The sequence below is a fragment of the Perna viridis genome, chromosome 5 (assembly GCF_037379345.1).
Source record: "Perna viridis isolate PV_CMFRI_1.1 ecotype Kerala chromosome 5, ASM3737934v1, whole genome shotgun sequence".
Lineage (NCBI taxonomy): Eukaryota > Metazoa > Mollusca > Bivalvia > Mytilida > Mytilidae > Perna > Perna viridis.
In genome coordinates, this window is record NC_142449.1 from 27,106,239 (window position 1) to 27,132,194 (window position 25,956).

The following is a 25,956-nucleotide window of genomic DNA, read 5'->3' on the forward strand; positions in this document are numbered from 1 at the left end:
AAATGTAAAAAAGCAGAACACAGGAAATCACAATGGCTTCATTCAAAAACTTGATAGCCTTCAGAGTGCCATCCAAACCTTAGACACAAAAGGCCCAGTGTCTACTGCTATAAATATTGACAATTTTCAAAAACTTTTATGCAACCATCCAGAGAGGGAATTTGTGCAAAACTTAGTGACAGATCTAAAACATGGCTTCGATACTGGTATTTCTCCATTACCGTCTTCCTCAGTTATATGTTAAAATTCGTTATCAGCTTGACGTCAACCGAATATCACTTCAAAATGTATTCAGTCTGAACTAGACAAAGGTTTCATCTATGGTCCATTTATTAAAATGCCGTACGACTTATACTGCATTAATCCAATACGCATTGTCGAAGGGAATATTCCAAAAAGAAAAGAATGATAGTGGATTTATCGGCACCCCATGATGATTTATATAACCCTAGTTTAAATGACCTAATCTATAAAAAAAGATTTTCTCTGCAGTATGTTACTATTGACCATGCCATCCTTATTATTAAAAAATATGGGAAAGGTAGTTGGCTATGCAAAACCGATATTTCTGATGCATTCAAATTGGTGCCAATAGCAGAACATGTACGGCCATTTCACGGTATTCATTGGGAGGATAAATATTAATTTTATTCTGTATTAGTCTTTGGTAGTCAGTCAAGTTCGAAAATATTTTACCAAATATCTCTTGCAATATGCTGGATAGCAGAGAATATATTCAAGTGAATAACATTTTACATTTGTTAGATGATTTCCTTACAATTGACCCACCAAATTACGAAGCTGAAAGAACTATGGTAATATTAACTTTGTTATTCAGGAAGTTGAACATCCCAATTGTACCCCATAAGACTGTTGGACCGACTCATTGTCTGGAATATTTAGGTGTAATAATAGATACGGAATATATGGAAGCTCGGTTACCCAAGAAAAAATCGAAAGGATTTGAGAAATCATAGATAAATTTCCGACATTAAAATCATGTACAAAGATGCAATTACTCAATTTTGCATGCAGCACTGCAAAGTTTCGACAGCTAGCACCATGGGCAGATCAACTTCAAACACATTGTATTCAGTGGAAAGATTTGATGATGAGAATGAACGGTTATGGAACGTTTCTATTAGTGCAAATACTGCAGCAGGTTATAAAACTGGTTTTGAACGTTTCTGCCAATTTGTCACCTTGTATGGTATGGCTAACCAACCAGGAGACCTGTTTACTATAGACGAAGAGTTATTAATTAACTTTGTTACATACTGTCAAGCCTTAGATCTTAAATTATCCAGTATTTATCTATCTGGAATTAGGTTTTGTTTTTTACTTACGAAAAGGTAGAAAAGATCCTGTCAAGTATATTGATAGGTTAGAGTGTATCATGAGAGTTATCAAAATAATTCAAGGTTCTGATCTAGCTTTGCAGAAAAGACTTCATGTAACTCTATCTATTTTGACAGAGATTTACTACTTATTTAAAAAGGGGTTTTGTCTCCTTTTCTTGACTATTTATGTTAGAGCACTTTGTCGATTAGCCCTTTTTTGGCTTTACGTTGTGGGGAATTTACTGTTACTAGTGAAATGGATCATGATAACTGTATCTTAATGCAAGATATTACTTTTGATACAAGTAGGTCTAACTACAGGTATGTTTTGAATTTGACTGTCTAAGACTGATCCTTTCAGACATGGTGTAAACATTCATATTTTTGAATCTGGAAGTATCAAACCTGTACAATGTATGAAACAGTTCTTTGAACTTAGGAAGAAACAAAGTGCAGTTAGTACATCAGCTCTTTTTTATGGAATATAAAGGAGCATCATTGAGTAGAAACAAGTTTATTGACTTTTTAGAAATGCATTATCTTCATTAGGTATTGATGATTCCAAATACAGTGGTCATTCCTTTCGTATAGGGGCAGCTGCTACTGCAGCAGTTGCAGGAATCGAAGATCATTTGATTCAAACTTTAGGTCGATGGTCATCGAACTGTTATACTAGGTACACTAGGACTTCAGTAGATAAAATTAAACATGCACAAAATCAAATGAATATTTCAATCCGATGTTTATTGTTGACTATAGTGAGTTACAGTACCTACATTTAAATGTACAATGTATTAACAGTGGAGCAATCTTCTTGGGGGCACTCGTTATATTCTTTTGGCGTTTTCAATTCCATTTTTCTGGAATTATAATCCCCAATTCAGACTGCACATATGTTTTTATGTTATTAACCTGCTGGGCTCCCTCCAGGTTATCTTTTACTTTCTTAAAGTTTTTTTCAATGGTTGGAAATCAGTTGTGGCATCTGCCGGCCCCCCAGTTACCTAGTACACAGCTTCCAAACGTCAGTAGGTGTGCCTGCCGGTCTCCTCCCAGGTACTAAGATAAGATTGTAGGTGTCACTTCTGGGTTCTCCCAACACTACGATTTAGGATATACTTTTGTTTTCTTTCATGTCTGAGTTACCATGTATTTTCATTTTTTGCAATTTTCATGTATCTGCTGGGCTCCCCCAGATATTAATTTCTAAAATAAATTTGTTTTCTACGAGTAGCCCCCAGATTGCCATATTATGTTTTATGTTTTTATTATTGAATATTGTGTTTATGTAAATATTTTGTACCGATATTTAATTGGTTTAAATGGAGTTATTTTAATAACTTTATGTATTTGCGTTTACAAATAGGTTTTGACTATATACACTCAACAACTTGTTAACTTGTAAGATACGGATGTACATTAAGACAAGATGTACGTAAACATGTATATACTACATGTAGTTTTTTTTTAAATTCCATGAAACTTACTAAGCGGTGTTGTTGCACACAAGCTAAAATGATGGAAAAGATGTGACAGAAGTTGGATATGTGTTGAACTTGCATAAATGGGCACCTTAGGAAGTGTTCCTCTGCTAAGTATGAATTTGGTTTCTCAGTATGACAAATGCATACAGATGTACAGAATATTTGAATGCTGCTTTTTCATCGTTAAGAGTGCATTTGGGAAGGTGTGTATCATGTTCTTGAGAGTACATAAAATAAAAACACATTTACAAGTCGTATGCATGTTGTATAGACACGGGTTGGTTTTTTATTGGTTCTATTTGTTAGATTAGGTCTTTTCGGCTATTTGTTCTTAACCAGTTCTTGACATATTTGGTCGTTTGGAAAAAAAAAACACTTCTGAGAAGCATCTAAATACTTCTCTAAACTATCTAGATACTTCTCACAACAATCTAGATGTTTCTCACAACTATATAGATATTTCGTACAACTATCTAGGAACTTCTCACAGGCATCTAGATACTTCGCAGAAATATCTAGATGCTTCTCAAAACTATCTAGAAATTTCTCACAAGCACCTAGATACTTCTCAAATGTATCTAGATGCTTGCATTATGCACATGTATCTAGATACTTCATACAACTATCTAGACACTGCTAGAAATTAAATCAAATTATGCAAAATGGATAAATATTGGAATAATATTGACGTCTCCGCCAATATAATTCGCTGGGTCCTTATTCTGAAAAATAAGCTGATGTAACTCGGTTATGCTCTCGTTGTTCTAACATGCCATGATTGCCATCACGGATTTTTTGATAAATGTAAGATCATATAGCGTTACCGTATCTACTATGAGAACAGACTTGTTTGTTTCCTATACCATAGCGTTCCACTTTGGGTCACTACTGGACTCAGCGAATGATGCATGAAAGGCAGTTGCTATTCTGCCGACAAAATACAACCCAGTAACATCAACCCCCGAATTCACAATTCTCTCCAAGACCGCCATAATTAATGGTTACTAAAGGGGGACCATTGATCACCCAATGTTATATCTATATGTATGTTCCAATAGGGGACCATGGGTGACCTAATGTTATATTCATATTAACGTATGGGGGAACCATTGGTAACCCAATGTTGTATCAATATGTATGTATGTTCCTATGGGAGACCACGAGTAACCCAATATTATTATTATACACATACTGCCTGTAGTAGAGGGTGTTAAGCTGTAGAGACGAGGTCGAGGTTGATATATTCACAGACTGTGATACGATGCGCAACACCCTCTACTACAGGCAGTATGTGTTATATCATATTGAATACGAGAGTGTGATATATCGTGACGTCGATGAAGATATATCCTAGAGGAGGGTGATATATTGTGTTATATATCGCTGCCGTCCGTCGGGGTGATATGTCGATCCAACAATTACTGTTCAGTGGGGGCGGGGAAAGTAAGAATGTGCAGGGAATAGACTAAAATAACTCATCACCCATTTACCAATCAGAATTCAAGATCTCTGTATGAAGTATAATATATCCCAATGTTATATCTATATGTATGTTCTAGAAAAAGAGGGTGTTTCTAGAAAAGCAGAGGACGCTTATCCTACCGGTGCACCTGGTTAATGCTCCCAGTTTTTAGTGGAGTCTGAGTTGCTCAAATGCTTTTGTTACTTTGTATGTATCATTTCAGTTACTTTATGTACTTTATTGTGTATGTTTGTTTTCCATGTCTGGTCTTTGTCCCTGGATTACACTCTTTTGATTACCGCTATGACCTTGGTTCCCTTGATTATTCTTCCAATAGGGGACCAAGAATTACCCAATGTTATATCTATATGTATGTTCCTAAAGGGGACCTTGTGTGACCTAATGTTATATCTATACGTATGTTCATTTAGGGGATTATTGGTAACCCAAAGTTCTATCTGTATGTATGTTCCTATAGAGGACCATTGGTAACCCAATGTTATATCTATATGTATGTTCTTATAGTGAACAATTGGTAACTAAATGTTATATATATATATACGTATGATCCTATAGGGGATCATTGGTAACCTAATGTTATATCTATATGTATGTACTGCTACCACACTACCACACTCTCCAAAGAAGAGATTGTGGAAAACCATAAATCTGTGCTATCCTCTTTTGGTCTCTCTACCAAGGACGATGATTGTGATTTACCGTCTATGTACTGGATCCCTAAACTCTACAAGAATCCATACAAACAACGTTTTATAGCTGGATCTGCAAAATGTACCACCAAACCTCTTTCAAAACTTTTAACTTCTATAATCACAACTGTCAGAGAGGGTTTGCAGTCCTACCACAACACTTGTTGCTCCCGTAGTGGTATTAATTCAATGTGGATCCTGAAAAATTCCAAAAGATCTTTTGGAGATAATCAGTTCAAGACAATTATCTGAATATAATAGCATTAAAACCTATGATTTTACAACACTGTATACTTCTATTCCCCCAACTCAGTTAAAATCCCGACTTAAAAAAACATTATACATCGTTGTTTTTCCAAAACAAGATGCTAAACCTAGATACAAATATATAGTTCTTGGTAGAGATTCCTTATACTTTGTGAGAAATAATTCCAAATCAACTTCCAAATATACAGAGGAAGATGTTTACAAAATGCTGGAATTTTTAATCGACAACATATTTGTCCAGTGTGGTGGACGTGTTTTTTCAACAAACGGTCAGCATTCCGATGGGAACAAATTGTGCTCCTCTACTTCCTGACCTATTACTTCACTCTTATGAGGCTGACTTTATAGCTGATCTGATCCGAAAGAAAGAATATCGTTTGGCTAAATCCTTTAATCTCAGTTTCCGCTACATAGATGACGTATTATCTTTAAACAATCCTAATATCGGAGATTTGATACATCGCCTCTACCCCAAAGAACTTGAGATAAAAGAAAATACAGACACTGTGAGGTCAGCCTCTTATCTTGACCTACACTTAGAAATCGATGGTAAAGGAAAACTATTGACCAGACTTTACTACAAACGTGATGACTTTTCATTCAGAATTGTCAACTTTCCTTCAATATGTGGCAACATCTCTTGAGCACCTGGGAATGGAGTGTCCATATCACAACTCATACGTTATACCAGAGCTTGCCGAAACTACGCAGACTTTTTGTATCGCACTAGAACTCTAAAAAATAGGCTTCTGGAACAGGGTTATGTTGCTACAAGATTGAAGTCATCACTACAGAAGTTTTATGGTCGTTATCATGAACTCGTGGATCGTTATGGGGTATCCATCTGCATCTGAAAACTGATTTATTCAACAAGTTATAATTTTTCTTTCCTAGTATGTCTACCCCGGCCTTGACTTTTTATGAGCAACTTGGCGGGTGTTTCTAGAAAAGCAGAGGACGCTAACCCTACCGGTGGACCTGGTCCATGCTCCCAGTTTTTAGTGGAGTCCGAGTTGCTCATTTGCTTTTGTTACTTTGTATGTATGATTTAAGTTATTCTATGTTCTTTTTTGTGTGTGTCAGACTATGACAAGCTCTGGCATAACGTATGAGTTGTGATATTAACACTCCATACGCAGAAGTTGAAATGATGTTGCCACAGATGAAAGGAAAGTTGACAATTCTGAATGAAAATTCATCACGTTTGTAGTCAAGTTTGGTTAATAGCTTTCCTTTACCATCGATTTCTAAGTGTATGTCAAGATATGAGGCTGACTTCACAGTGTCTGTAGTATCCTTTATCTCAAGTTCTTTGGGGTAGAGGCGATGTATCAAATCCCAAAAATTAGGATTGTTTAAGGTTAATACGTCATCTATATAGCAGAGACAGAGATTAAAGGATCTAGCCAAACGATATTCTTTCTTTCGGATCAGATCAGCTATAAAGTCAGCCTCATAAGAGTGAAGGAATAGGTCAGCAAGTAGAGGAGCACAATTTGTTCCCATTGGAATGCCGACCGTTTGTGGAAAAACGCGTCCACCACACTGGACAAATATGTTGTCGATTAAAAATTCCAGCATTTTGTAAACATCTTCTTCTGTATATTTGGAAGATGATTTGGAATTATTTCTTTTCCACAATTTCTTCTTTGGAGAGTGTGGTAGCAGTACAGGTCTTATAGACGATAATCATAATAACACTCGAAGTCGCCGAATATTTCCTAGAAGTCGAGAATACAACAGAATAGATACCTATAATCAGAAGCATCATTGAATAAACAGTTGAAAGAAATTCAAACATGTACACATGTTTCATAGACTTTGAGGGAGCCTTCGACAGTATCCATCAAGAAATACTTAAGAACATAATGAAGCACTATGGCAATCCTGAAAAAAAAAAAAAAACGGATACAGGCAGTAAAGTGCATATACAAAGACAATGAATGTGCAGTAATAACATAACATAGGACTTTAGATTGGCTCGAGATACAATCAAGGGGTACAACGTGCCCGTCTATTTTTTTCTTTTAGTTATAAACTGGAATATGAGAAAATCAACAGCTGAAAACAACAGAGACATAAAATGGAATTTCACCACTAGATTAGATGACCTCGATTACGCAGATAATTTCGCACTCTAATACAGCCCAAGGGTACAACTACAACTGAAATTTAGCAACTTGAGCAATTATGTCAATTCCACCAGCCTCAAGATGAATGCAAAAACAAAGGTGATGAGACTGAATGCAAACATAACTAGGCAACCAAGAGAAGAGATAAACGAGCAATAGAAGATGTAAACAAAGTCACTTACCTTGGAGCAGCTATGACCAGATCTGGAGGGACCAATGAGAAAATAAGAAGACGACTAGGACTGGTCAGAACTCCATACAATAAGCTAGCTCCCACTGGGAACAACAGTCAAATTTAAAAAAAAAGAACCAAGATAAGACTGCTCAATTTAAGCGTTCTACCCGTCCTTCTCTATGGAAGTGAAAGATGACCAAAAGCGACGAAAATTTGGTTGGTATTTTCCTGCATAAAACTTTAAGGAGGGTTTAAAGACCAAAAAAAGTAACAAACGAAGAAGTATGGGCAAGAGTGTGAATAGGAAAGATCAGCATTTCTATCAAAAGAAGAAGAAAAGATGATTCGGTTGTGGCACATTCTTAGAATGGAAAATATCAGACACGCCAAACTATCGGTAATCTGGATACCAAAAGGAAAAGGAAAAAGAGGGAGACCAAAGAAAACATTAGAAATCCATAGAACGAGAAAGGAAATATCTGGGATTTCACTCGTGGACAGAAGCAATCAGAGTAGCAGAGGACAGAAGGATATAAATGGCCAAAAACTCCTCACAGAGAAACGGAAATAGGTCAAGTAAGTCAAATGGTAAAATTTAGTGCTATCAAGATCTTTGCTTTATGATTTTTATTTGTTATTTGAAGCTTTTTTTACCTTTCTCTGGGGGAGTCTATCCTGAGAAATCAATAACTAGAAAACTTATAAGGACAAAATGATTGTTGATACATCATGCAAAGATACAATGCTTATTTTGATACATACAATTATTTTATAGAGAAGGAAACATATGTTCTTAATGTCATAGAATAATGGCATGAACCTCACTATGGTCCACTGTGTTGTTAAATGTGTAATTTGATCCACTAGTAGATAGAAGCAGCATATCTCGGGTGAATACTTTCAGTGATGAAACACTAAATTACTGAAGTGGTTACAATTAGAACAGATTCATCCGAATCAAAACATACATGTATTAGCTGGATATGATAGATATTTCTGGATCCGATGCCGGCATATTCATATACTTCTCACATGAATATTTGTTTAACAATAAATTTCCAAAACATCAGAAGCGATAGAGGGTCGAATGTGCCGTTTCCGTTGTCCCAATAAAGGAAGAGATACCTAAATGTCAGGTTTGTCACACATTCATTTCAAAAACAAAAACATCGATCAATATTGATTTGTGTAAAAAATGAATTTGTCATAATAGTATTAAAAGTTCGGTACAAACCTCAAGAAAAACAGCTTATTTCAAATCTGTAATTTTAAAGAAAATAACAAAACAAACAAATGCAAGCAAGCAATTGAATAACAAACAACGGCCAGTAAACTGGCCCGATAATACCTCATACCTAAAGGGACGCAAACAAAACCTTTATTGTGGGCAATAGATTAATCATCGTGTTTTAGCCAAACATCAAGTATCTGATTCTCAAAGGCTATATATAGTGTATTAGTTTGTAATTGACCAACCATTTAACCCGAACAAGTTGGTATAGTTTTTCTTTGGTTCAGAAATTTATTTATTATATCAATATAGAAGCTGCCGATACTCTGCTATTAGATTGATTAGGGTCTGGCGATTTGTAATTGTAGGGGTGCGGTACTTGTCTCAATCTGTAATTGTGCGAAGTCATAGTTTTGTTGTCAGTGTTTTCTGATCTCGTCGAATGTAGCCTTTCTGGGAAATAATTACATAAATTACTTTGTCGAATAAACATTTTTTAAAAGACCAAATACTGAAGAAATATGAGATCATCGGGTAAGAGAAAACGGAAGAAAATCGAAGTTGTTTTTTTTTCTAGTTTCTGTTCTACAAAATTAAATGTAAAAATCAGTAATTACTGTCTTTAAGAGCCGCAGGCTACCAGAAACTTATGATTAACTTACTATTTAGGAATATACTTTTAGGTTGGCCGCCGTGTTTTCTTTTCAGCGATACTCAAGTTTACCTTCCCCTGTACAAGGACGAGATATTATCAGGGATATTCCCCATTTTTTGTAAACTAATTGGGAAGCCTTATCAGTGTTTTCGTAACTGTTGTTTGCTAACTAATTGCTGGCTATCATTTAATATTATTATTTTATTTTAAATTTTCAGATTTTCGTACCTTTAAAAATGGCTGAGAGGTAAATAAAAAAAAAATGAAAATGATGGTATCATGAAATTAAACGCTTTTGAGTTTTTACTATTTTAATGACATTGGTTCTATTATATTTTTACAATGAAGGTGGCAAACATGTCCTTTGTAATCAACGATAATTTGAACCTCTGTCGCTCCTGTTATTCTACTCTGTAAACCTCTTTTTAGCTAAAAGTCATGAATTTTCTTCCTATAGTGACACTTATTTGTTATCAATCTGCTGAACAATACATAGGATTGACAAAGCCATTGGGACATTTAAACTGACTAGTTGCTATTGAAAGAGTTGGTGACTACTGACTTATGAATCTCTCCATAGCCAGCTCTTGGTTATCTAAATCTGAAGCAGATACCTGGGTTATATTTTTTCATTGGTGAGGGGAATTCAAATTTATTGACAATAAATTTTGTTTTGTTGTTGTTGACAAGATTGAAAACCATGATTTAGAAAAGTATCTTACGTATAAAAATGAGACCTCAATTAATGTTTATTCCCTCCTTAATAAAACTTGGAAAGGCCTACTAAGGTGCCCTCCTAAATAAAACTATAGTTCAGGATCAAGTATTATACAAAATGCAAACAGTTTGAGGTTCATGTGAATTACAATTTTTGAAATAGTTCTATGAGTTTATTAAGTGAATTAAGTGCTTTATAAAATGTGAAGTAAAAATTATATAGAATGCACTGTAGATTTCAAAATTAAGTGAGATAACTCTGTAAATTACACTGAAATACAATAGAATCCATTGGATTTTTAATGTTGATTATCTCCTAAGTGCAGGCAAATATGAATGAATAATTACACATTTCACAATATAGACCCATACAACTACCTAATTATAAAAAGAAAAATATGTAGCCTTTTTTGAGGTGTATCACATGTTTCAGATTATGCATGATTCTTACAAAGACTGCTACTTAAATATATAAATCATCTTTGTTTTCCAATTCCACGTTTAGTCTTGTACTTGGATTGAATTTTGATGCATCTTAACTGTTCTGTTATTGACATGTCTGTATTTTCTGCCGATTTGTTATTTATCATAATAATGTAAACCAATTGATTATTACAATGACAATCAATACTTCTTGCTACCATTTACGAATTTTTATTTGGCGTGAATTGAACACAAACAGGTTTTGGATATACTCGAGGTGATTTTAATGGTGCGATTCGACTCTTTATACCACTGATTATATTCTGACGTTTGCTGCTTAACGATTTTCAAAAGCCACAAAACACAAAAGCTTCATTCCTTGTATTGCACTTTCAAAACCTCATTAGTGTTGGGTTTGGCTTTCCATTTTGATATTTCTCGTTTTGAGTATTCCATATTTTCATTTTAATTTTGCTGCCATTGAGAGGTTATTACTTGGAACACGTACAAAGCACATCAACATTTTGCAATACTTTTAGCGACTTTGTGTACTGTATTACAGGTCTTTTATTATGTTATTGCTGTAAATAAGATAACGGGTTACTATCATTTCTCACTGGTGGTAAATAAATGTTGTCATAGACGGCTACAAACGACTTTGGTTTCCATTTAATAACAGCAATTTTATGTGTTAACTTTGCAAAAGGGATACATACATATGACGTCTTCTTCCGTATCTATTATCGTAGAACAGTAATTTTAAGACGGATTCTTTAAAAAAATATTTTGTTCGGACTATATTCTCAATTTTATGTATGACGAACAAATTCTCAAAATTCAAGTAAAAACGTGTTTTGAAACCAGAAACTTAAACGTATCAAATTATATTTCAGACATTTTTTTTTAAATCAAATTAATACTACGGATATCAAAATCTTTAAAGTAAAAATTTAATAATTTAATAATTTTAAAATTCTAATATGACGTGTTTCAAAGCTCTTCAGACTTCAGCCAGGGTAAAAAAGTGATAAACACATGACCAACACAAAGGCTACGTTTATTCAAAATATGGAGAAGCTATCAGAATTGAAATAAATCATGCAATAAAAAAGCATACATTCATAATCGTCCATTTACTATTTAGTACTTAAAATTAGATTTTGTTTTCTTAAATATTGACATAAATCTTCAATAAAGCATTAAATAGGATCTGCCGATATACAAATTCTACCAATCTATTTTAAGTAGTAGCATAGTCCTGTAAGGATCACTGAAAATAGCCGGTGCCCGATTGTCTTTTTCCTAAAATTGTTAAAGAGTGAAATTGAAAGACGAAAGGCTGAACTACCTCCTGATAACTATAAATATAAAGCCTTAGGCGGGGTACACGATAATAGTAAACAAGCTGTTGTTAGAATGCAAATTAAACACTAGACTCAACAAATAAAACGAGTCATGGTCTGGATACAGTAGTAAGCATGACGAATTAATATCGATTAACATCATGTGTCAAGAACTTCATGTTAAGAGCAAAATTAGACACAAGAAAGACAAGTATAAACAAAATCTACCATCTATATGATATGACAATATTAGCAATCAAATCAATAGGTACCTATCCACCAGTTTTAAAACTTAATACTAAATGATCTCATACATATGAACGTCAATCCACACACACACACACACACACACACACACATATATATATATATATATATATATATGCATTAAAAAATCGTTCTACAAGTATTACTTTTTCACACTCTGAGACCAATAAAATAGATATCACACACACACACACACACACACACATATATATATATATATATAATAAACGAAATAACTGAGATTATGGACCAAGTTCATCGAGAGGGTACGTGTAGTTGCTTATTAAAAGTCACGTTCGCGGTAAACGATTTTAAAAACGTGTGTCAATCGTAGGTTTGATATAAGATCAGTAACTTGGCCATAAAACGAGTAAATTATTGTTTTTGTTATTTAAAAGATAATTCACAGAATTGCATAACTTCTGACGTATTAGTTTTTTCTATCTGTAAGCCTAGTAGCAGGTAAACATAAGACCTTGATTGTCTAATTGCTAATTAGTCATTTTAGTGGTTGTCAATTTAGTTTACATAAGGTTTTGTGGAATGCAATTTAAGGAGGTATACTTAGGGTAAGGGACACAACTCTTACAAATAACTGAAACATTTGTGGTCTCACTAACCACTTCCGGGTCAAATGACCACCCCCCTATGTAGTACCAAAAACACACTGAACCTAGACATATGCATTGTAAGTGCATTATTTGCATGTATTATGATTAAAAGTAGTCAAAATAAAGCTAAGAATGTGTACTTTAAAATCATATATGTTATGAACTACAAAAGTGTATGAATATTGTATACATGTGTGAGTAATTGGCCTCCATGCTGTCAGTTAGCAGAACAGGTAAAAATGTGGATTTTCAGTATTATTTATTCAAGTAAATTTTGTGAAGATTTTCTACTATCATCGTACCATTAGCATAATGATTTTGGAAGCCTTACTTTCCAAGCTTCGCAACAGTATGCAACTTTAAGATGTCATTTGTCCTGGGAATTCACAGTGAGACTTTGAAAATTACTTTTTTAACATGTAAAGTAATGGAAACGTTAGAAGTGGTTAGTGAGACCTGTATTCAGCATTTTACATCAATCTCATGTAAGCTTCAAAGTAACTTGGACTGATTTCATTCTGTTTCAAATGAAAGCTTGAAGCTCTTTAGTGAAATTGAATGTGTTACAAACATATCACTGATTTCATGAGTTATGTCCCTTACCTTAGGTCTACCTTCTTAAGATAGTATGTTATAAAAAAAACCTATAGTAAAAAAATAACTTTGGACAGATAAGATAACTAATCAGCATTTTCAATTTTAAATGAAGCCTAAGACGATGAAACCTTTCTCATTCCTCAGTATTGATTTTCATCACATCTTTTTTCCATATAAAAGGTATCGTACTTGATGTTTCTCGTGACACAATAGAAAAAAATGTACTTAGCGCATGAATCAGTACGATACTTGTCCGATCCAATTTATAAATGCAGTTTAACGGATTTAATGTTTTGAGTATTACTTTTTTCTGATCTTGGTACTTGTGTTACTATATCAAGTGACTAACCGAGTAACTAAATTAATTTTGCACCAAGTATAATGTTGTTAAAAAAGGCAAGATTCACGTTGTTTTCTCTTCTGATTATTATAGTATGTGATTGTTTTGGAGATACATTTCTTTCTGTTTTGTTTGACCAATAGTCCAATATCGGACTTAATTGTGAATTTTTAAAGATGTCTATGGAAAAAAAAAACAAATGTAAATCAATAACATGAAAGTATATTGAGAGAGTGAAAATAGTCCAATTTTAGCGAACAAGTATATGTGAACTGAAATATAAGTGCTTTCTCCTAAAACAAAATCAAAAAGTAAACAAAAAAGGAGTCAAAATGAAAAAAAGTAAAAACACTAAAATGTTTAAGGATTTAGAAATATATGTGAATATATACAGGTATTAAATGATGGAAAAATCCTTGAACCAAAATATATAGAGAGCATGACTGATCTACTTGGAAACATAAAAGATATCAACAGTACAGTTGAAATGCAATATTTTTGACATGAAGACTGTTTTTTATTGCAAAAATTAAACAGCAAAACATTTCCTTAATGGTAAACATTACTTTGGTGCAGATACATTTTAAAACTAACCCAATGAGATTTTTGTACGTCGTGTCAGGAGGATTATCACTGACCGTTTTTTCAGTTATAATCCAAACAGCATCAATCATCGTTCTTGAGATTTCAATGCCGTTCCTATTATACAATACATTACCAAAAGAATTGGTAATTTTTGTATTGTTACGAGTCTTCAAATTAAGTGAGTAATTCTTTTTAGAGTTTTTCTCTCTTTTTTTTTGGCTTTTCACCGTGTAGAAGAGTTACCAGTTTTTTTTCAACATCTCTTACAGTATTCAAAGATGCTTGAGTTTTATTATTGTACCATATATTCTTAAACTAGCTTTAGCAAAACAATTGTATAAGAAAGAGTTATCAAGGTAACCAAGGTTCTAGCGGAAATCAAAAGAAAGTTATCCAGGGACAAAGATCAAACATGGAAAACAGACAGACACAACAAAGAACATTAAGTAACTAAAATAATACATACAAAGTAACAAAAGCAAATGAGCAATTCAGACTCCACTAAAACCTGACAACATGGACCAGGTGTACTGGTAGGGTACGCGTCCTCTCCTTTTTAGAAACACCCGCCGAGTTGTTCATAAAAAGTCAAGGCCGGGGTAGAAGAAAGAGGAAAGGAAAACTATGACACGATGAACAAATCAGTTTTCATGGTGCAGATGGATACACCATAACGATCCACGAGTTTATGATGGCGACCATAAAACTTCCGTAGTGAAGAATTCAATCTTGTAGCAGCATAACCCTGTTTCAGAAGCCTAACTGTAAGAGACCTAGCGCGATATAAAATTCTGCGTAGTTACGACAAGCTCTGGCATAACGTATGAGTTGTGATATGAAAACTCCATACGCAAGTGCTGAAGGGATGAAGATATGCGATATGGTTTAATTGTTATTTGTAATCAAATCAATAGTTTAAGAAGAGACTTATTTTTGACTGTTTGTCAATCATATAGTACCTTATACTTACATATCAGAATGTTCAACTGAAATAAAATATGATAGCAATTCCTTTACAGGTTTTACATATATAAGTAAATTGAAAAGATAAAAACGAAATAACGCAACAAACAAACAAACAAACAAACATACAACAAACAGGTAAATACACATATAACCTTAACAAAAAAAAAACAAAAAACAAAACAAAAAACAAAACAAAAACAAAACAAAAAAAAACAACAAAAAACAAAAAGCATCATTACTGTTTCTGGCTCATACTTATGCTGTAAGTACATTTACTAGCATGCATACTAAATGAGTCTAAATACTGTTTGTATTAGTTATTTTATAACCCCAAGTTCAAGTCGCATGCTCTCTGAGTACAATTTGTATAATACAGAAAACATCTTCAAATCTCAATTTTAGCCTTATCAAACATTTTTTTATGTGAAACGTATGGATTTAAGGTACATACACAAAACTTTCATACAAAAAAAAATTATCCTTCATATCAGTTATTCCTACTGATTTGAGATAATTTATCAAAGAAAATGTAAGTAATGTAGAAATACACACTGTTGAAGATTCGTTTTGAAAACCGGCTATTGATAATAAATGTAGTCAATTAGTGGAATTACAAAGTAACCTTTTGAATGAGATTTTTAAATGGAAATGTAAGTTTAATACTGAAATGATTGGAAACATGTTCACTGCAGAATAAGAAGTGTTGTAGTAATGCTTATTTTGCCAATTTTCAATACAAATGTTAATTGAAAGAAACAAAACGTTTGAAAGACAGTCTTTCTTCTTTCTTGTTTTGTAATTTGATTTTAAAGTCACCAAATTTAAATTGTGAAATGACATCATAAATATGGGTATTTTGATTGAATTCATCTCAAAAATATTTAAAAACGTCATTTTTAGTCTTTTATTGTTAAAATCTGATGCCTCGTTATCCTTCCACCAAAACAATTACATACGTATTGTACACTACATATGAAAATAGTTTGCTCGTTGAAAAAAGGTGGAGGTTTAAAAAAAACAATGTATAATTATTGATTTTCGAAGATTTATCACCATTTTTAACAAAATACCCATTATTATGACGTCATAACAACGTCACATTGTGGGTTTTAGAAAACTGATTTTTACAAAAGTGATGTTATAACACCAACATTCTAGATAAAACAAACAAATATTTTACGGAAATTCGGGACCGACTGTGGCCGTTGCCGTTAAAGCCCTCACCTCGAGAAAATATGGCCCCTATAAGATTTATTTCCGATATTTGATAATAAAAAGATAATGTGTGTAATTTACTTTACAATACAAGACAGTATCTTACTTTTTCCCATGTCTAATCGTCCATTTAGGCGTATGAATCATGGAATGATTGGTACAACAGTGTCATTGAGCGCATGATAAAGTAAGTGGGGGCGCGAAATCGTGAAAAGTGTATAATATAGTGAGTAAAATGCATATGTTGACAAAACCACTTTATGGGCAGTGGTATATGGTCATGTTGTAAAATACTGACTATATTAAAAAAAAAAAAAAAAAAAAAAAAAACAACAACAACTTTTAAATCTAACTTAATTATTTATACCTATATTGTCTGCAACGTTATAGTACCCTTCAACAATAGAATTTCTATTTTCCTCTGGTTTGTCTTGAATATTGGCGTATTCAACATCAGGAATATAATTTCTATCCCTCAAATCAGGGTTTGAACGGCCTTGAACGTCATCGTATCCATAATCTGGCATAGAATTTCTACTCCTTAAATTTGTCCTTATTGTAGGCCTTAAAAAGAAAGAATAGAATAATCATTAATATATCTGATTAGATTATTTCATAATGGAAATTTTGAGTCATTTTGGTTTTGTATGAAGAAACTAAAGGCTGTTAAGAGCCCAAATCGCTATCCTGGCTTGAAAAGCAAAATTATATTGTTATATTAAAGCGGTCATGTTTTGCCTTGGGTGAAAATTCCTAACACTCAAACCTAAGTAGCAATCAAATCAATTTTCATTGAATTCTGTCCGGGTAGTTTCTGAAGAGAAATTTGTTTGAAAGTAATAACATAAAAGCGGCTGTAAAGGGGCAATAGCTCTAACGAACACAACTGAACAGATTTACATGAAAATGTGACCACATATAGATATCATCATGGTAAACACTTTTACTCTTGTCATAATTTTGTAAAACCTTACGGTTTTAGAGATATATGCGAAATACTTCTGTCTGACCCTATGTTCAGTTTTGATAACAGTGGCCCTTTTTTTCGACTGATCAAGATTCCCCACATTAGTTCTATGCACAATACCCAAAGGAGCATTTATACCTAATTTGGTTCTAATTGGTTCAGTAGTATTTGAAATACATTTCCGTAAAATTATATCTTATAAGGAAGAGTGTATTTTGTACAGTTTGAATTTTAAACTGAGGATAATAGAAGATGGCTCCAATTTAATGCACAAAAAAGTACCTACTAAAGATGTTTTAGAGGTTTTTTTATACAATTTGGATCAAATTGATTAGAAAAGGAAATATAAAAGTAAAAGACAGTTACAATCTTCGTGCTCTTAACTTGTTTTCATCTTACATTTTTGGAGGCAAATACGTACATTATTGAAATCACATAATTAAGAACAGTTTTGATATAGTAATAAGTCAATGTTTTGTCATTTTAAGCAAAGAACACATAGTGATCAAAATACATTGATAAAATTTAAGATTAAAAAAATGAACAGAAATTAAAAAAAAAACAAATTTAATGTAAAAACAGAATACTTATATGTAATTAACTGTCCGTCTTTTGCCTACACAAAATAATAAATAATAATAAAATTTGCGATTCGAGATTACATTTAAAACCATGTTTGATCGAAAAAATTTGGAATTGCGTTAGGGTTTTATTTGCATAATATCGGACATTCCTCTGCATTGAAATAATCCAGGGTAAATGTTGTAACTTAAATTATGCGTTTCAATTTTTTTTTATTTTGTCTGTGTATTAAATCATACGATTCTTATATGTCAAGTTATTTCTGCTGTTACTTCTAAGGTGACGTCATAATTTACAAATAATCCTTTTTTTACTACCTATGTTGTACAATTCATGTAACCTAGGTATTGCTTCGCCTTATAAATATGACAAGAAAAGTTAAAATGGAAATGGAACTTTTCTAAAATTCTGTTTTCCGCGTGGGATTTTTTAAAGAAAATTATCCATCCAAATTTTAGTATTCAGTCATTGTGTAGTGCATCTTGATTGCCCATGCATAAACAATATTTAATATATTATGGCTTAAGAAGACATCGTCTTCAGAGGACAACGGCAATGACTGGAAACAAACTAGTTTCTAGACAAAATCCTATATGTATTTTATTTTGATTTGGAAACTAGAAATAAAGGTTTGAAAAAAGTTCAAAGATAGCCTCTTGTGTAACTTTTTTTCAAATATCGATGCAATAATATCAATATAACTATTGTAAAATAACAAACCTGAAATAAGTCTGTATATCAGCAAAACAATAATAAATAACAATACGACAGATACAGCAACAGGAACTCCAACATAAAGCTCAATCATTGATTTACTATTGGTGTCAACTCGATTCGTGCCTACAATTTATTGATATATGTTAAATTGATCTTAATTCTGTCTAAACGGAACCCTATCATATTGTAGATGTTGTTCGGTTTAGACATGTTTCTTGCGTCGATTTCACAAAAAGTCGTAAGTGTGAAATTGGTCGTTAATTATGACGTCACTATGCTATTTTGGGTTGTGACGTCATTACTTACGATCAACTTTACACTTACGACTTTTTGTGACGTCTGGTTTTTGGTGCCTGGTATGATTCTGTTGATAGTTATGACTTTTCCACCTAATATACAACGCTCCCACATTAACTTATTTAAGACAGAATGTCATATCTAATTAAATGGTCCTTTGATAAATCTGCCTCTCACTTAATTTCTTGTAATTATTATAATGCATTTTTCATTCATTGAATACGGGATAAATACATCATTAGGGCATGTTAAGATATGATCAATTGCTTTGAAATTTTAATGAATATTTTTTCATTTGATTTCGTAATACTCTATGCAGGCAAGTTCTGGGACTAATAATGCTCCTTTATACCCGATTTGTTTCTATACTGTAGTGGATCGCAGTTGATGGCTAAACTCTTTTAGGTCCATCAAAACATTATATGTTACATAAATTAAATAATACTTTTAGACATCCTGCAGATCTTTTGGACACAAATACACAAATAATTCTAACTTCGAAAACTTTGTTCAAAACCATCACCCAAAAAAACCTAAGCTGACTAAGTCGAACAAAAAAGTTCTTGTACAACTTTTTCGATGCAGATATTTCACTAGACAATGGCAACTTCCATACAAAAATTAATGACAAAGGAGGTTATTTTGATATTCCTATTGTTAATTTCTGATTCCCAAATGGTAGTACTCCTGAAACACGCTTCTATTGTATTTATATTTCGCATATTGTCCGTTTTGCATGTATTTGAATAAAATATCCGATTTTATTGAACGCAATACGTTCCTTCCAGAAAAGCATTTGTATCAGATATATCGATATCACAAACTTCAAAAAGCATTTACAAAGTTTTTGCCCTTACAAAATTAAAGTCGATGGGTTTACCTACTGCCCTTAATACATTAATTATTATAGGAAACGATTTTCGAATTTTTGTCTGTTCTTTGAACCTTGATGTAACAAATAGGATATCTTACAAATGTACCCTACGTAAAACCTAAGTTATTTTTTTACTATACATCGAATTTTATTTAGTTCTTGTCGTTACTACTCAATATTCCGGACTACTGGAATTGTGATGACCGACTCCTTCTAATGCTGGTAGTTCTTTATGGTATTTCTTTGATATGTTCTAAGCTAGCTTTCAGTACCTTCATGCGTCCTTTTAAGTGGACATTTCATTTTGTCTTTATCACGCCTAGCGTGCAAAGAGGGGTATATAATGAAAAGAATATCCATCCTACCTTCCGTATTTCGTACCTTTCCCCTCTCCACTGAATGAAATTAAACGAAGCTTTCATATTATAACCATCGGCGATATGAACCTCTTATTTTGGAATGAACTGTTTTTGTTTTTTTTTTTCATATTTAAACGCAGACTTTGCCTTTTATGCCTAAAGGGTACATATCCCTCGTATCCATAACTCCTCCTCAGGCATGCATGGAATATGATGGATGATAGTTTCACAGAATATTTACTACATATACATATTTATGGTAAATATTCGGATGTCAAAAGGTGTACGTTACCAAAAGGGAGTAGGGATGTTAATAAAGTGAGCACTGTCTTTCTGATTTTTTACCCGTTTTATATATAGTATAGTTTATATAGTTTTTGGTAATATAATCTTACTTTTTTCAACTCCCTTAATTTTTCTATGTAATACTGTCGTTATTTGTCAACATGTTTAATTGTTTTACAACCTAGTACCATGTACAATAATATATACATACACTTAGTTGAAACATTTTCGATGATTGACGGAGGACTCTGACCATACATATTCTCAGCATAAACCTGAATTTCATAAAATGTTCCATCCTTTAAATCTGATAATTGGAAAACGTGTAAACCATTTGGTGTCGTTATGTAGTCTTTTTGGACTCGTTCGGCTCTCCAATCACCAGAGCCTTTTATTCTGTACTGTATCACAAATGTTTGTTCATTTCCGTAATCAAATGCTGGCTTCCATTGTAGTGTAACTGTAGATTCTGTAACACCAATTTCGGTGAAGTTAGTAGGTACTCCAGGTGCTGGTTTTCCATGTAGGGTAACTGCAGATTCTGTGATATCAATTTTGGTGAAGTTTGCAGGTACCTCAGAGTCTGCTTTTCCTTGTGGAGTAACTGTAGATTCTGTGACATCATTTTCTGTGAAGTAAGAAGCAGGTACCGCAGAGGCTGGATTCCCCTTTGGAGGAGTAACTGTAGATTCTGTTACTTCAATTTCGGTGAAATTAGCAGGAACCGCAGAGGCTGAATTCCCCTGCGGAGTAACTGTAGATTCTGTGACATCAATTTCGGTGAAGTTAATAGGTACCTTCGATGTTGGTTTGACATGTGGGATAAATGTAGATTCTGTGTCATCAGTTTCGGTGAAGTTAATAAGCACCTCAGATGCTGCTTCACCCTCTGGGGCAACTGTAGATTCTGTGAAATTAGTTTTGGTTAAGTTAGTAGGCACCTCAGGTTACTCTTTGTATTTGAAAAAATAAAACAAAAGATTTAAAAAAAACGTTGATGACTTACATTTTACAGTTAATTAGCATGATTATCAGTACATGATAAAGATTTCATACCATGACGTCACAGAAACCATTTAACAAATCTAAGTGGCACCTTTTCAAAATAGAATTTTGTTATAAAAATAAAAATTATCTGAGACGAGTACTTGCAAACGGTTTTTAATAACATGACTAATAATTTCATAGGATTTTCCAATAATTTTTCGTTAAATTCAAAAGATAATGTTGGCAATTCGTTAAAAGTTACAATTATGTATATAGTATTATCTTTTACCTGCAGCAATACAGTAATTTGATGATCTATTGCTTTACCCAATCCATTAGACAATACTAAAGTATAATTGCCAAAGTCTTCGTCTTCGAGATTTTTAATTGAGAGCGTAATAACATAACCATCAACGTGTACTTTTGTGCCGTAAAATGTGTCAGTCAAAACATCAACAACATCTGAGATGGTGTATTTACTTGACTGGGGTAATAGATTTCCATTTCTCATCCATATTTTAAAATTATATTTTGGTACACTATACACGTTTACAGATAAGTCTATACTTTGTCCATGCTTGCTATAAATGACTTGACTAAATCCCATTAGGACACGTGGTTGTGCTGTAATAGATATTTTACATTTATGTATAATTTTAAAACATTTTGTGAGGTGAGGGTTTGTGACGGTGGAACAAATAAGTTTTGCAATTGTGAAAAAAAGTAATCAAGAAAACCATGATTCTAGTGGAAATCAAAAGAATGTAAACCAGGAGTAAGACCAGACTGTAAAAACTGTCCCACACAACAAAAAGCATACAACAACCAAAGTAATACGTACAAATCAACAAAAGTAAACAAAGAACTCGGACCCCACTAAAAAAACTGTGATCATGGGTCAAATGCACCGATAGGGTATATTAAAACTTAAATCTGCATTACAAAGCAATTTTTGTAAAAAGCTTTTCTTGTAGAAAAAAAATATGATTATACGCTTTTTTTTTATAGTGCTTTGTTTTGTATTATAAAAATATATTTACAAAGGAGAATGCAAAACTATGATCTACAAGGGTGAGATTAACACTTAATTTAATGGTATAAAAAATTTACATACCTAAACTTACAACATAACCCGAACCTGTTTTGTTAAGTTTTCCATTTTCATCTTTGATTCCGTTACTTGCTGTACAGATATATTCCCCTGCATCCTGATAGCGGTCCCTCTCTTCCTGTTGTGGGAGAACTAAAATCGTGCTTCCATTTAATTCGCGGATCAGTTCATCAAACTGAGACATATGCTGCCATTTTAGGACAGAGCTGCTTGGATTGCTATCCATAACACATTCTATGCTTCTTGTGGTCTGAGCTAAGAAAAACGTCTTGTTATCAACTGTCACATCGGGTGCATCTACGATATATAATTTAAGCTTTTTTCAATAGTTTATATTGTCTGACAGTCATTCGTGGAGTACCAATTGTCATGGCTTTCGTTGGTTTTGTAACCCTAGGGAAATTTCGCATTCGTTTGTATGATAGTGTTGTTAAATACACGAATTCAAGAATCTACGAAATGATATTTTTTTCCTTAACCACGATAATGTGTAACCACAAATAAAAGTACTTTTACAGTACGTAACATTTCTTAAATAACGTTTGTTTTGCATCATTTGTTAACTTTCACTTAACACACAGTACTAATCAACATGACTTTTTCTAATTTTCAACAAAATGTGAAAAGTCTTAAAAGATCAAAAGCAATTCGAAGAAATGTACGAACACCAAACTGAATATATTGCTATAATTAAATATAATGTTCCTATAAAAATGTAAAGTATATGTTTTAGTAAATAGAAATGAATGAGTTGGACAACCAATTTCATCTTTATAGTGTATTCAAATACCCCTTTGTGTAATTTGAAGTGTTAATAACTTACATTTGACATTCACAACTGTTGAATTTACAATATAAACATTTCCCGACACCATGTTTTTAAATCAACAAGCTATACTTTGTTGATTGTATATCTTATTGATTTTATAGAGAAGTGTGGATGTTGCTGTATAGGTTCCATCATAATCTTTAAATGATGATACTTGTGTAGAACTGGACGTGATGTCATCATTACCATCACCAGATTCTTTCTGTGGGACTTGGGCGACTTCCGGAAGATGTACACTGAAGAATAATTGTCTTAGTGTCCTCTGTATCAACATTATCAAGACTAAATATTGGTGGCAATGGCTTATCTGCAATAACAGAAGACCCTCGAATTTGTAATCTAAAGTATGTGGGTGGATTGTTGCTTAAAGTGGAAAACACATGCAAAATGATTGTTTGGATGATGTAAAGCATTACAACGTTCTTATCATAATTAACAATTTACAATTATGAGTTGTTTGGTACATGTATGCTATGTATCGTAGTAAGAGGTACTTGTTTTTTCATGCTTTATTACTTGTTTTTTCATGTCGTTCATCAAAAATATTTTGCAGACAATAGGAGTACACCATGAGTATTTCTTCCAATACCATCTACTTGAATACTTACAGTACAGTATAATCACTGTTGAGTTGGTTACCGGAGTGTCATGAATATTAGAATATGAAGCCAGGCATGTAACATTTGCACCGTCATATGACCTGCTTATTGAAGGTACATTAATTTCTATAAAATATCGGCTGTATGTTGTGATTATTTTCCCCATCATCCTAAGCTAGTCCGGCTCCATTTGCTGTACATTTGATGGTTAAATTTTGATATTCTGGTATATAAAGCTTGCCGTTTAGTGTATTGGAGAATGTTACACTCGATGGACCCACTGTAATAAATATCAGTACATAGAACTTAGACAAATCTTTCTTAACCATAAAACTCTCTTCACATTGATTTTTTTCAGATATGTAGAAATAAGAAAGGTAAATAGTTCTCAGCATTTTAGAATATAAATAATAGAGAAAACAGATGAAAATATAATATTGGTAAAATTAAATAAAGGTGCCTTTTCGTTAATACCTTCACTTCTTCTAATTGCAAAAAGAAACACAAAACAAGATAAAAAAGACTTACTTAAAATACAAACAAATTAATTCAATACCACGAAAAACTAATTTTCAAGAAAGGAGTTTCAAAAAATGTTAAAAACATTACCCCTACTCCTAGGAAACTAGTCTCAGTATCAAACAGAATTCTCATTCAAAGCATACTGACATCTTAGACATTTATATTTAAATTATGATGTTCGAAATCTATCTTATCAATTAAGGCGCTTAGAGTATCCTTTTGGGGTAACAATTAGTATAAAATCGTAAAAAGGAGAATTTTCTTTTATATCGCCCGATATTGTATATTTTTAGATTACCGTAATTTAAACAAGCTTTTGTGTGGTACAGTGCATTAATTTAGTGTCTTAGCTTTAAAATGAACTCAAGTATTATTTATTTGAACTTTTCGAAGTCAAGTTAGGTGGAAAATTGCCACTCCAACTCATGAAAAAAAAATGCCTCCCCGGCTTAAATATGCCGTTTTGTAGGAGTTGAACTTCTGCATCTTATAAACAAAGGTAGGGAGATATATTACATGCATCATTATAATAATGTAAAAAAATCCTAATTTTATTAGTAATGTCCTATGTTTTTGGCTTTAAATGGACATTGTTTTTACATTCGCCTATTGAGTCGAATTTGGTAGAAACTGATTTATGGTTTTATACTGTAAAAAAGGATTAAAAATTATTAAACTCAAATAGGTATGTTGAAATTCGTCTCCGAACATTAAAATACCTGAAATGCTTCTATAATACTGTATTATGAACATAAAAAAAATATTTGTAGTAATCAACTCGTGATTCGGCTCCCATGGCTTCATTAAAATGTCGCCTGTTGCCCCATTTTTGACCTCGATTTAAATGACGAGCATTTCGGAACAGAAATTGATGTGAAAGTCATCTTGAGTAAAAGCATGAAAACTATGTTCTTGTGCATTACCTATCACAGAAAGGTTATATACAGCAACATGGTCACTAACATTACATTCATATAGCCTTTCGTCAGTCTTCTTTATATCATATATCGTCAGATGATACAATCCTCTGGTGTGATTACCAGTAATATCCATTCTCGGTCGTAGTTCTGTTGGTACGCTATCCAAAAGTTGTTCATTTTCTGATAAATCTATTCTTGGATCACCCGGTAATACCCATCGTATTATGTTCCATTGTGTATACCATGGACAGGTTAATTCTATTTGAGTTCCAGCCATCACTTTATTATAGCTTATTGCAGATATAAAAGTTAAATCTAAAACATAATTAGGAATGACTGAGTAATATGTTTAACTAAAATTTAACGAAAATTCATCAAGTCAACCAA

At 32.9% G+C, this 25,956-nt stretch overlaps 1 protein-coding gene and 1 long non-coding RNA gene across 2 annotated transcripts; both read right to left on the bottom strand.

Annotated features, from left to right (window-relative positions):
- Positions 1-11,621: 11,621 nt before the first annotated feature.
- On the bottom strand, positions 11,622-25,878 carry LOC148616893 (uncharacterized). The gene is made up of 9 exons (XM_088585092.1): positions 25,573-25,878; positions 23,523-23,576; positions 22,703-22,996; positions 21,878-22,212; positions 20,813-21,542; positions 18,790-18,909; positions 16,888-17,084; positions 15,310-15,325; positions 11,622-11,898 (listed from the first exon to the last, which is right to left on the bottom strand). The coding sequence occupies exons 1-7, from the start codon at positions 25,844-25,846 to the stop codon at positions 17,074-17,076; spliced, it is 1,818 nt and encodes a 605-aa protein (XP_088441218.1). The 5' UTR covers positions 25,847-25,878; the 3' UTR covers positions 11,622-11,898; positions 15,310-15,325; positions 16,888-17,073.
- Positions 23,571-24,301, bottom strand: LOC148616894 (uncharacterized). The gene is made up of 2 exons (XR_015921915.1): positions 24,137-24,301; positions 23,571-23,835 (listed from the first exon to the last, which is right to left on the bottom strand). It is a non-coding gene; the product is annotated as an uncharacterized LOC148616894 (long non-coding RNA).
- Positions 25,879-25,956: the final 78 nt, after the last annotated feature.